The sequence below is a fragment of the Zootoca vivipara genome, chromosome 2 (genome assembly GCF_963506605.1).
Source record: "Zootoca vivipara chromosome 2, rZooViv1.1, whole genome shotgun sequence".
Classification (NCBI taxonomy): Eukaryota; Metazoa; Chordata; class Lepidosauria; order Squamata; family Lacertidae; genus Zootoca; species Zootoca vivipara.
The window spans coordinates 64,505,692-64,518,977 of record NC_083277.1 but is presented as its reverse complement, the minus strand read 5'-3'; the positions used below and the strand labels follow the sequence as shown (position 1 = coordinate 64,518,977).

Genomic DNA, 13,286 nt, shown 5'->3' with positions numbered 1-13,286 from the left:
AATTTTCCAAGTAAGAACGTTTCCAGTGAAATGTTGTATAACCCCAGGGATGAGGGTAAAAAAGAGAAGCAGTTGTCACAAAGACCAAAGTGGGGGAAGAGCTTTTGAGTAAATTATAATAAAATATTGATGTGCACTGTCGTGTTACTGATTAGATTTGGATTTATATATTTGTGAAAGTTTCTTCTGTAGCAATTCTGCCAAGAAAAGTGGATTTCACAGCTCGTTCTTTTCTCCTGGGCCAACTCAACAGCCGTATCTGCCTGCCTTTATATGGAATGTTTAGAAATGGAGCAGCCCAACTACTGGGTTTACTACACATGCTGTAGCTAGGCCCTCTCAAGGAGACCTGGGCCACTTTCAGTTTTTGAGGCCCCTAGTCAGTGGTGGTTGGTGCCCATTGGACTTGGTGGGGCTGCTAGAAGGTCATGGAGGCATGACCATGCTGTTCCAAGCAGCATTCATGGTAACATGCACATCCCGGCACTGAAAAACTAATTAACACATGTAGTGGGATAAAACCCATTATCTTGATTCAGGCTACAGACATTAGGATTAGATTTATTAAGAAATTGTAGTCCTGTTGTTTCACACTCCCTCTGAAATTATTCTGTTCAAGAATGCCCCCCCTTTAAACTCAGAATATCCAAAGACCACCCTTTCTGATCTGTAATAATTTTACCGGCCTGTTTGTTCCATAGAGAATGCAGAAAGGCATTGCTGACCGATATCGCATTGGAAGATGAGCAGATTGAACCCTTGATGTTGTGGCTGACATGGTGTTTTGTAATCGTGTGTTGCCTAAGAAATATTGGTCCAATGTTTGTGTGCCTGCTCTGTGGTCTATTGTTGCTGACAAGTAAGTGTTTTAGGTTAGGGTGCTATCTGCCTATCATCATCATCATCATCATCGGTGTATCCAGGATTTATGTTGGGGGGGGGGTGAGGCTTCATGTTAGAACCTCAGTTAAGTTTTTTTATTGATTGACTTGGGCAGCCCTCCCCCTTGGCTATGCCCATGATGATCATGTTATGTGTGCTTGTTAGTTGTGCAAGCTGCTACCTTTTTGCAAAGGGCCCAATCAAAAATGGTTCCCACTTCTTACTCCCAGTTCTCTACCCACACTGCACATTTTGATACATTAAAATGTTCTCCTGCTGCATCCATGCTGCTGTGCTGTAACTGACCACTGAATTACTAGGAGTCCTGTCCTCTGGTGTTGCTGTGGGGGTGGAAAGGGAGGGTAAAGGTCAGATTTGGTTGTATGTGGCTCTCCATTGACTTCATTCAGACAATTTAAATTATGTTGCCTCTTTTGCATGTGTGACATTTCATTCTTGGAGGTAACACCAGCCACCAGTAAGCATAAGATTCCAGCTAACTTCCATTTATTCCCTACCATGCCCCAAGCCCCACATGATTTCTCCCTTTGCACTGGGGAGATGACAGTCTGATTTCTCTCTCCCCCCACCCTGCCCAAATTGGTGTAGCATTGTCTTCCAGCAGCTCAAGGAGTTTCACAAGCAATTCTATCTCATCCAAGTAATCAGTCAAAAACAGTATCATGCAGTTCATTATAATGCAGTTCATGTATTGTTTCTGATAGCTCTGGACTTCTGTGATTACACATTGCAGTACATAGAAATGAAGTGTGAGATGGATGGGAGAGAATACTATAATTCAGCGGTAGAATTATTTCAGTGATAGCCGTGAAATATAGCCTGTCAGTTGGGGTAACATATAATGGGCTAGGATATTTTGAATCACAGATGTAAGTTGGCTTTTAAGAGGCGGGCTCTATCAAGGATATTGTAAGTAGGAAAAAGAGATCAGGTATATTTGTGGCTTGTTTCAGTTATGATCCTTCAATCAAAATATAAAAACCATGTGCTATCCCAGGGAATGGAACAATAAAAATTATTGATCCATCAAACAAAATCCATTACAAAATCATTTTCTTCAAGATTTTATTTAATGTCTGGTCATGGGAAGGCAAACTTCTTCAGAAATACAATTCTCTCTGGTCTTGGGTCCAAGATGTTTATTAAGACCGGAGCATCAGCACCTTGCTTGGCTTCCTAATCTTTGGGTGCCATGAAGTCATGTCCAGCTTTTTCTCCACTGAGTGTAGTCGTGCTGTGGTCTCTGTCAGCATGTCCATTAACAGCTCAAGCTGCAGCTTCAAGTAATTGTTCTCTTCCAGTAGAGCTTTGTTTGCTTTCTTCAGGGCCTTGTTAGGTGATTCCTTATCATGATGAGAGGAAGAGGAATATAACTGTAGTAAGGGCATCTGCGGAGGGACACCGTCACCCTGCCACGCACCCTCCTGGAAGACAAACTTGACTTTGTTCAGCTGAGTACTTGGAGGGCCGTAATCCATCCCTAGTTCAGCTTGCCGGGTTTTGTAGTCCAACAGATAGTAAGTGGACAAAGAGGTTGTTTGGCGAAGTGTTGGCCGCCTGGGTAGAAATCTTTGAGAAAAATGATCAGCCCAGTAATCACGCACATCCTGCAGAATTTGAGAAATGGTTTCCATGATGAGGAGAGCTAGGGATGGAGGATGTCAATAAGAGTCCTACAGAAGAAAGTTCTGGAACAGAAAGCCAACATGTGCAGTATTACAGAGGCGCAGAGACATTACAGTATATGGCATTGCTAAAATGAAAAAACAACAACCAACAAGAAGCAGAAAGTCAATATCACACTATGACATTGAGGGGAGGAATGACAGGGAGATAAACTGTTAGGGCAACTATTGCAAAACAGTGCAATACTAAAGTGATAGTGAGGAGCTTCCGTGGTGTAGAACCTGCCACTTCCTAAGCCCTTCTGGTTTATGCACACCAGGGCAGAAGGGGTGGGTGTGTTTTTATTTATTATTCGCCATTGGGCCTTTTAACGAAATGTTGCCCCTCCTAGCGGAAGGGGATATAATTACACCCTGGGTAGATTTGATTTAAATCAAATCGATTTAATTCGCGATTTAAATCGCTAGTTAGTAAGTCTTGATTTAAATCACTAGTCAATAAGACTTGATTTAAATCACTAGTCAATAAGACTTGATTTAAATAATTTTTTACAGAAACACTTATTTTTGCTGTTGTGATCTTAATATTTACAACCAGGTGGTTTCATTTTTGGAATAATAAATTTTCAGAGTAGTTTTTATTTGTTTATCTGAATAATTTATATATTGTTTTTCTGGTATACAACCTCCCAAGGGATGCATTATTGATAATGATTAATATAATCCCTTTTTTTTAAAAAAAAAAAAAAGTCAGGTTGACCCATCAGTCAACCTTAACCTATTTAAAAGCCTGGGCACATTTTTAAAAGTCTTCAGCCAAAAATTTAATACTTCCTTTGGGAAGCAAGTTCTAAATGTGGAGCACCGCAATGAAAGAGGACCTACCCCAAGTCGTATCATGTCTCGTCTAGCATCAGGGAGTAGAGAGACCCACAGACATCCCTTCATTGAGGATCATACCTAGTCATAAGCATGTGGAAAGAGGCAGTCCTTTTGGTAATAGAAATAAGATCCCCAAGTTAGCAATTGCTTGTGAAATACATATTTTCCTTATGGTGGCCCCCATTTCATTTTGGACAAATTGAGTAAACACAACAACACTATTTGGTATTTGGGTTGTGTAAAGTTTATGCTCCAGCACCTGAGGAAATACAGTGGGATTACAGTACATTTTATTCAACTAGTGCCTGCCACCAATATTACAGGGTGGGGGTGGGGCATACCGGTAAGTATATCTCACAGTTACAGCGAGGTACCACTGTACTTTGGTTTCATACCAGTTTAGCATGCATGGCTTCCTCCTAATAATTATGGGAATTGTAGTTTAGTAAGGATGCTGAGAAGTATCTGTTTAGAGGACCCTCCAGCTCCTTCCCTTACAGAACCATCAGGGGGAAGAGAATGACTATTATCCGGTGTATTGCAATGGGGAGATGGGGAACCTGTGGGCTTCCAGCTGTTGTTGGACTCCAGCCCGTATCAGCTCCAGCCAGAATGCCCAATGGTCAGGGATAATGGAAACTGTAGTCCAGAAACACAGTAGGGATAATGGATGTTGTACTCCAAGTATTTCTGTGTGACTCACAGTGTCTATACAGTACAGTGCTGCTTTTGTTTGGATTTTTGTTTGGCTTGTTTTTCTCATTGAATAAACTGTTTTACTTGTTTTTTAATTATGTAATTATATTGTAACCTGCCCTGGGACCTTATGGTGAGAGGCAGGTATAGAAGTATTATAAATAAGATTCTTCATCCCTGCCATTGACCTATCTCCTCTCAAGTATCAGTGGGTGATGTTATTAATGACTACCTGTACAGATAGCAGTCATATAACCACCCAGCTTCACACTGGCTGGCAGTGCCATTGTCACATCACCAGCACCTTCCCATCCCCCCCCGCCTTTTCCTTGCCTAAGTCCTATTCCACGTAAACAACAGCAAGGGATTGATGTAAAATAGAACATTGACTTGAAGGATTGCCGTTGCTCAAATCACTAGCACCTCCATGCAACAACTTGATAGAATTTGGAACATGGATCCTAGTAGCAGCATGAGAAGACCATTTACCCCATTGGATAATTTATTTTAAAAGTTAAATGAGTCTGACCTGGATCATTTCCGCAATGAAGAAAGTCATACAAATTAATTTTTCCCTTTACTTGCCTCCCCCCAGCCCTAAGAAAGCCAACTGGCACTAGGGCCAAGACCTTGGTGAGCTTGACACAAATGTCAATGTATGGCTCATGGAGTCCAACAACACCTGGCATGTCATTTCATGGCAATAGGACCAGTGAGCTACTCTGGTGGGTGTGAAGAGATTCAGTCTTCCCACTGTACAGCATTCTGTGGAACTCAGTGCAGTCATAGGAGCTGCTGAAGTTAGCACATGTACGCACCAGCGGAATAAGATTAAGGGAAATATTAAAGAAATGCAGGGTTGAAGTCAACTATATTCTATTCACTTATGTTAGCCAATATTTCAATGGGTCTACTCTGAGTAGGGCTAACATTGGCTACAGCCTGCAATTTGGATCTCAGTTTAATAAGGATGCATTGTTTTATCTGAGGCACTTCTCCTAATTTAACCAGTCACAACCTTGCCACACCTATTAAAAGGCTTTCTAACAAACATATGGAGGCAGGTCACCCACCAGCCATTAAAAAAACATTTTCTTCCGTTTCTCAAAATACTCTGCTCACCAGTCACTTAATTTTTTGCTTCTGTTGACACCTCAGAAATGAACAAGTTGGGCATGGGAAATAATCTGTTTGTTGCTTTTTCAGTAACATGCAAAAATTCTGCCTGACATCATGTTGATTGCCTCATGTCATCATGTGGTTTGCAGTGTCTCACAATTACTTTTCTTACTTTGGCCAATCATATTTTTGTAGGCAGTAGACACCCTGATGTGCATATCTGTGCTTCACTGCTGTCAGCAATCAGCTCAGTGTTTAGCTTGTGCTGATTAAAACAAACTGGTGAGTTAACTATTTACATATATGGCACCTGTAGTGGGCAAAGTACTCAGAATTAATTCATTAATCAATACATTGGACATTTGCACAATAACCTGTTCATTACTGGTGACAGTATAGATTTAATGTTCAAAGACTTCCTAACCTCCTTGATGATTGCGGCTAGTAGCTACCGTAACTACCCAACAGTGGAAGACGGCTACCAACCTGAATTTAGAGACATGGTGGGGTCGAGTATGGAATGTAGCCCGAATGGAGAAACTGACAAAACAACTTTGAGCACTGCAGAATATAAAAGGCAAGGAGGACTTTGGAACAGTTTGGCATACGTTTATTCAACATGCTAGAAAAGACAGGATTGCTGTATTGCCACTCGTCGCTATCAACAAATGGTTCACGTTGGAATAACCTGTTAGGAAGACATGCAAGATACTCTTGATCTGAACAGAGAGATCAAAATGAATGGCTGAAGTATTTACAAACTTACCTATTACTTACCTAACAGGAAAAAAATAACATTATTGGATTGTCTGGACAGGAGGGGGGTTTCCTGTTAGATGTATTTTTGAAAATGCAAAATTTAGTTTTTATTTTTTTTAAATGCAGGCTGCTGGTTCATATTTGACACAAGGATGTATTGTGCAAATATAGCAATTAATATGTTCTTTGAGTATATTTCCTGCATATATCTTTAATCTTTCTGTATATTCCTTAAGATACTTAGTTGAGAAGCTTAAAGCATGTTATAAGGTCCCAACTCTCTGAAGCTACAGTACATTCATTTTGAAAATCAACTTCATACAACATAGTAGCTTTCATGCAACTACTTCAAGGTATATGGACTTTAAAGGTCATTATTAGGAAATGTATGGAGTAAGCCAGAGAACAATCTGTAGGATTCCAGCATGTCTGAATATAACTAGCGCATGAAGAGGTTAAACTATAGAGAAAGCTGTTCTATCAGGCTAAGCCCATGTCATCATTTCCTACCTTGAGATGAAATGGGTCATGTTGTAACCTTTGTTTTCTCTACCGTATGTGGATTTCAGTATGCATGGAGCTCTGAACTGGTCACTCCAGCTGCCTACATGGCCTTAAGGATCTTCTTTAGTGTTAGACCAGGATGGAGTAGAGTAGACCCATTGAAATTAATTAACATTATTAAGTCAGGCCCATTAATTTAAGAAGTATACTCTGAGTAAAACTCATCTGTGGTATCATGCCACTTTGAGCAGTCATGTCTTCCCCCAAAGAATCCCGGGAACTGTAGTTTGCTAAGGATGCTGAGAGTTATTAGGAGACTCCCTATGTGCTTCTCAGTACTACAATTCTTAGATTTCCCTGGGAAGAGAGATTGTTAAATCACTTTGGGAACTGTAGCTCTTTGAGGAGATTGGGGATTCCCTAATAACTCTCAGCACCCTTAAAAAACTACACTTCCCAGGATTCTTTGGAGGAAAGTCATGATTGATTAAAGTGGCATGGGCAATAAGTATACTTTTAATGTTTAGTGGAGACTGGGCCTCAGTTGAATACCATTCTCAGTAATTTGTAGGAGCTTTAGTTTTGCATAATCAAAGTGGACTGAAGTCACCCTAGCATGACAAATCCATTTTTAAAAAATCAATACTTTTCAGTTTGGAAAGAAATGGGCAAAGTGTGGATGAACAAATTATTAATGGGAAGATGTGTAAACACCCCACAAGCAAATCAGAATGAAAGCTCAATATCATATAAGTTCCCCATAAACAATTCAGAACAAAATACACAACAAAGACCAGGCATTGTCTAAGCATTGTGAAAGCTTTGTGCTACCAAATCAGGATGAATGCTGGATAAACAGGTTGTCTGAAGGAGCCCTAGGATTCCCTTCCTTATAAGCAAGCCCCATTTGGAGAAAACTGGTCAAGGCAAAGCAGCTTTTGGACAAAACCATAGCTCCTGACTGACGCTTCTCTGCTTTAGATCACGTACAACCCACACTTTATATTTATTTGGGAATGCTTAGAAATCTTACGCAAAAGTCAAATCACTGTCAGAGCTAGTTAGAGCCTAAATCTTTTGGTCACAGACCAAAGTGGGTCAGAAGAGAATTGGAGTGCAAACCTGTGCACACTCACCTGGGAGGAAGTCCCATTAAATTTAGTCAGATATGCTTCAAGTAAACTGTGCATTGCATTGGGTTGTTAACTGTGAGAGGATTTAGACCCTCTAGAAACAAAATGGAGTTGAGCCGTTTACTACCCAATTGCACACTGTTTAAGATCCGTCTTAAGACAAACTTAATACGAATGTCCAGTTAAAAGGTTGCCTCTGAATTTGTTTCTTGGACTGAAAAGAACAAGAAACCTTTTCTCTTTCTCTCTCTTTTTTAAACATCATAGGTTTCTATCCTTAACTCTTGTCTCTAGCCTTCCCATCTCTCCTCTTCTTTCCCTCACTGATCTGGATGTGCTTTTTCTGATCAAAGTGAGTATTATTTAGACCAGTCTGACCTACTTCTGCCCTGCAGCTGGCTCCCTTTTGTTATGGATGCAGCTACTATGGCAACCTGTGTAACACATCTGCATCACAAAGAGTAGCTTCAAGTAGACTCATTTCCATTGCTACTTTGGGGTTTCATGGCAGGCTTTTTTCACACACTTGTCACAGGCTATTTGTTCACATGCTGGGAAATACATTGATGCTCAGTATGACATGCACTGCATCCAAGATACTGACCTGTATTCTTGTGAAATTATAGCTCTAGGATTCAGGATATTTCATTAGGCCTTCAACACTCTTGATAGTAGAGTATAAATTGCTATTGTTTGTAAATTGGATGCTTACTAAAAGTTAATTTGTGAATATATTACCTGCTTTGTGCTTATAAAAGTATAGTGACTCTGGAGGCAAAAACACACATTTTGCCCATTAAAGCTGAAACTTAAAAGCGATAGGCTGTATCCAGCTAAATCATACTAAAAGTAGATCCATTAAAATCAATGGACATGGGTAACATAACTCCATTGATTTGAGTGGCTTTATTCTGAGTATGGCTTATGGATACAATCCCATAGGGACTATTGTTTTAAGGGGGGGGGAACCAAAAGTTTCATGATGTGGGGTGAATTAAAATGTTGTTGTTTAGTCGTTTAGTCGTGTCCAACTCTTCGTGACCCCATGGACCAAAGCACGCCAGGCACTCCTGTCTTCTACTGCCTCCCGCAGTTTGGTCAGACTCATGTTCATAGCTTCGAGAACACTGTCCAACCATCTCATCCTCTGTCGTCCCCTTTTCCTTGTGCCCTCCATCTTTCCCAACATCAGGGTCTTTTCCAGGGAGTCTTCTCTTCTCATGAGGTGGCCAAAGTATTGGAGCCTCAGCTTCAGGATCTGTCCTTCCAGTGAGCACTCAGGGCTGATTTCCTTCAGAATGGATAGGTTTGATCTTCTTGCAGTCCATGGGACTCTCAAGTCTCCTCCAGCACCCTAATTCAAAAGCATCAATTCTTCGGCGATCAGCCTTCTTTATGGTCCAGCTCTCACTTCCATACATCACTACTGGGAAAACCATAGCTTTAACTATACGGACCTTTGTCGGCAAGATTATGTCTCTGCTTTTTAAGATGCTGTCTAGGTTTGTCATTGCTTTTCTCCCAAGAAGAAGGTGTCTTTTAATTTCGTGACTGCTGTCGCCATCTGCAGTGATCATGTAACCCAAGACAGTAAAATCTCTCACTGCCTCAATTTCTTCCCCTTCTATTTGCCAGGAGCTGATGGGACCAGTGGCCATGATCTTAGTTTTTTTGATGTTGAGCTTCAGACCATATTTTGCGCTCTCCTCTTCCATCCTCATTAAATGGTTCTTTAATTCCTCCTCATTTTCTGCCGTCAAGGTTGTGTCATCAGCATATCTGAGGTTGTTGATATTTCTTCTGGCAATCTTAATTCCGGCTTGGGATTCATCCAGTCCAGCCTTTCGCATGATGAATTCTGCATATAAGTTAAATAAGCAGGGAGACAATATACAACCTTGTCGTACTCCTTTCCCAATTTTGAACCAGTCAGTTATTCCATATCCAGTTCTAACTGTAGCTTCTTGTCCCACATAGAGATTTCTCAGGAGACAGATGAGGTGACACTCCCATCCTATATAATAATGTCCAAGTTGTCCCTGCGTCCAGTTGTCCCGTGTGTCCCTGGGTTACTGCGCATGGGCCCCAGGGACACAGGGATTGGACAGCAGAGACGACGTACACACACACGCACACGCTCTCCCCCCCCACCCCTCTGCCAACTGCCGCTCCCGGCCGGACAAGCGCCTCAGTGTGCTTGCGCTAAAGAGCGAGGAGGAGGAGGAGGCTGCTTTAGCCCCCTTCCCCCCCTACGACCAGCAGACCAAGGGGCTCAGTACCTTGGATGCCGGTCTGGTGGGACATGACGGCAAGCAGCCGCCAGGAACTGCCGCCTCTTGGGCCGGGGGCAAAGGCAGGAAGCGGCGCCGGGGAAAGAGAGCCGCAACTCAGCGCCTCGCTTGCCTTCGCCCCGGCGGAGGCTCCTTCGGGCCAGGCAGCGGCGCCAGGACTTGGGCCGGAGACACCGGGGAAGCGGCAGAGACACCGGGAAAGCGACAGAGTCACCGCTGCCATGTGCAGCTGAGGAGGCGGCGGGCTGAGGAGGGCGGCCCGGGCCGAGGCGGCGGGCGTCAAGCCGAGGGGGCCGCCGGGGAGGCCGCCTCGAGCTCCGGGCTCCTTCCTTCCTCCTCCTCCTCCTCCAGCAGCAGCAGCAGGAGCCGGCAGCTCCGGCCGCCCCTCGCGGCTCCTCACGGGCGTCGCCATAGCCTCTGGCTGGCTGCTGGAAGAGGAGGAGTAGGCTCGCTGGCCCTGGGATCCACCCACCGCCGCCTCCTTTCCGCCCCTTGGCTGCCTGAGCCCCGACACCTCTCCTTTTCCTAGCGGCGCCCATGGTGTCCTGGCCGAGGAGGTGGCGCCACGGCCCCGGCTTCTGCCGAGACACGCGCTCTAGCGCCCGTTTTTAAACGGGCTGAATTCCACTAGTTTCTTTAAGAACTTGCCATAGTTTGCTGTGGTCAACACAGTCAAAGGCTTTTGCGTAGTCAATGAAGCAGAAGTAGATGTTTTTCTGGAACTCTCTAGCTTTCTCCATAATCCAGCGCATGTTTTCAATTTGGTCTCTAGTTCCTCAGCCCCTTTGAAATCCAGCTTGCACTTCTGGGAGTTGTTGGTCCACATACTGCTTAAGCCTGCTTTGTAGAATTTTAAGCATAACCTTGCTAGCGTATGAAATGAGTGCAATTGTGCGGTAGTTGGAGCATTCTTTGGCACTGCCCTTCTTTGGGATTGGGATGTAGACTGATCTACATTAAATATACATTTTTGTTAAAATTATTAAATTTTGTTAAAAATATACATTTTTGTTAACTTATTTTGTTTACATAATATTTAATGTTTAATGCTAAAAGGACTGCTAAAATAAGAGATGACTCACATGACTCCTATATGCTGGGGCTGTTCACCAATTACCTCTTTAAAAGTTTATTAAATGGATTTTCAATGTATACGTTAGTATAAGAAAACAATAGGTAGGAAAAATGTCTAGAAGGAATGTTTATACATATGAATTGTGCATACACCAACCTATTATTATTATTTTTAATGATACTCACCTGGCATTTTTCTACCTAGAAGGTCTTCAACACATTAGAATAATAGAATTGTAGAATTGGGACCCAGGTGGCGCTGTGGATAAACCACTAAGCCTAGGGCTTGCTGATCAGAAGGTTGGCGGTTCGAATCCCTGTGACGGGGTGAGCTCCCGTTGCTTGGTCCCAGCTCCTGCCAACCTAGCAGTTCGAAAGCACGTCAAAATGCAAGTAGATAAATAGGAACCGCTACAGCCGGAAGGTAAACGGCGTTTCCATGTGCTGCTCTGGTTTGCCAGAAGCGGCTTTGTCATGCTGGCCACATGACCTGGAAGCTATACGCCGGCTCCCTCGGCCAATAATGCGAGATGAGCGCGCAACCCCAGAGTCGGTCACGACTGGACCTAATGGTCAGGGGTCCCTTTACCTTTACCTTTACTAGGGTCCACATGGCAGGGACAATTAGAAGGGTCCACTAGGGTCATCCAGTCCAATCACCTGCAATGCAGGAATCTTTTTGCCCAATGTGGAACCCAGTACCCTGAGATCAACAGTCTCATGATCTACCAAATAAGCTATCCCTTCAGGGAGCTTCAGTCTAGGATATCTGTACAGCCTGTAGAATGGCAGTCCTTCAGGTATGTAAAATTACTTAAGTTTTGCTTGTTTTCAGCCACACCTAATAATCAAGCAGGGTTGAATCTGTGCTTAAAGTTTTGGTTGATTAATTAAAGGCTGCAGATTTAATCCACACATTAGTATACCAGTGCCAAGTATTCGCATGAGAGGGATAGGGTTTGAATTTCTGTTTGCATTTTCAAAAACAGAACCCCCCCTCCGCCTCCCCCTATCCCACTTACAACTTCGTACCAAATACAGCATATATACATATACCATATGACTTCCCTTCCACCCTTTTCCTGGTTCCTTTGCTTTTCTACTACTCCGCGTATTCCACATCTTTTTAATCATCCAATTTGTTATCTATTAAAAACTCTTATATATTTCAACTCTGCTAGATTTACTCGAGACCTGCTAAGCTATGTATTTGTTTATACTGGTTCTTAAAATATTTGATAAACATATCCATGCAAAGCTTTGGTTGATTAATTAAAGCCTGCAAATTTAATCCGCACAAACATACGTTAGTACCAGTGGCAAGTATTAGCATGAGGTATAGGGTTTGAATGTCTGTTGATGGGCCATGTGAGTATTCTCAAACTGTGCCCCACCCCCCACCCCAAAATCTTGGCTATGCCCATGGTTGGTTGCACAATGTTTAACTAAACATTACAAAATAAACTTTCAGGTTTATTCAAGGTTTTGCAAAACAAGTTCTAGGTAACTCCTTGTTTTGACTACACCACATATTCCTAATGCCTTTAATCTTCGCGTCTGTGTTTCAATCTAATAGTGACCACCATGAGAATTGGCAAAGGTCTCATATATCTTGCACACATACTAAGCACACTGAATCAGTATGCCTGCTGCTACCCACCTTATCCTTATCACAGTCTTCTGGAAGCACTGCTAAAATATCCCCCCACCCCTGAAGAAAAAATTGTAATAACTACTTTGTCATTGCAGGACTACTGAAATGGTGGGATAACATTGGTTAAATAAATAGATTTGTATAACAAATCATAAATTGTTTGAGCCTCAGGCTTATTAAACGTGCTTTAAAATGCTGTGATTAAAATTATTATCCACTTTCTGTCAGCAGCTGTTTTTCGATTTCCAGGCCAAATTCCATAATCCAAGACCTCCAACCCAGTCCAAGTCTAGAACTTGACTGGCTTCAGAAGCCTCCTGCTTTTGTTGACTTACAATAAGAGACATTATGTTTTTGCCCCTAACAAAGCTTCCAATGAAAATTCCAACAGGAAGCTGGGTGACATGCGTAGTCTGTTTTTTAGTTTTGACACAAACAGCAGGATGCAGTACTTCAGTTAAGAAAATCTGATTTGTCTGAAGTGCATAAAAAAAATGTGGGTGCTAAACAAGAAGAGCAGGTAAGACACTGTTTCTTAAACTAGCTCCTCATGTGATTATCAGCTTATCATGTCAAATCTGGATACACCCAAATTACAAAACAAAAAAGTTCAACTGTGCCAATGATACTTGGTTCAAGGACTGGT

General features: G+C 42.5%; 1 protein-coding gene across 1 annotated transcript; it reads right to left on the bottom strand.

Annotated features, from left to right (window-relative positions):
• Positions 1–2,045: 2,045 nt before the first annotated feature.
• Positions 2,046–2,570, bottom strand: CBY3 (chibby family member 3). Its single transcript, XM_035108032.1, has one exon. It carries the CDS (start codon positions 2,535–2,537, stop codon positions 2,046–2,048), a length of 492 nt encoding a protein of 163 aa, XP_034963923.1. The 5' UTR covers positions 2,538–2,570.
• Between the last annotated feature and the right edge of the window lie 10,716 nt (positions 2,571–13,286).

Excerpts from the sequence above, each read along its gene's own strand:
- CBY3 (XM_035108032.1), bottom strand. The coding sequence starts at position 2,537 with ATGGAAACCATTTCTCAAATTCTGCAGGATGTGCGTGATTACTGGGCT.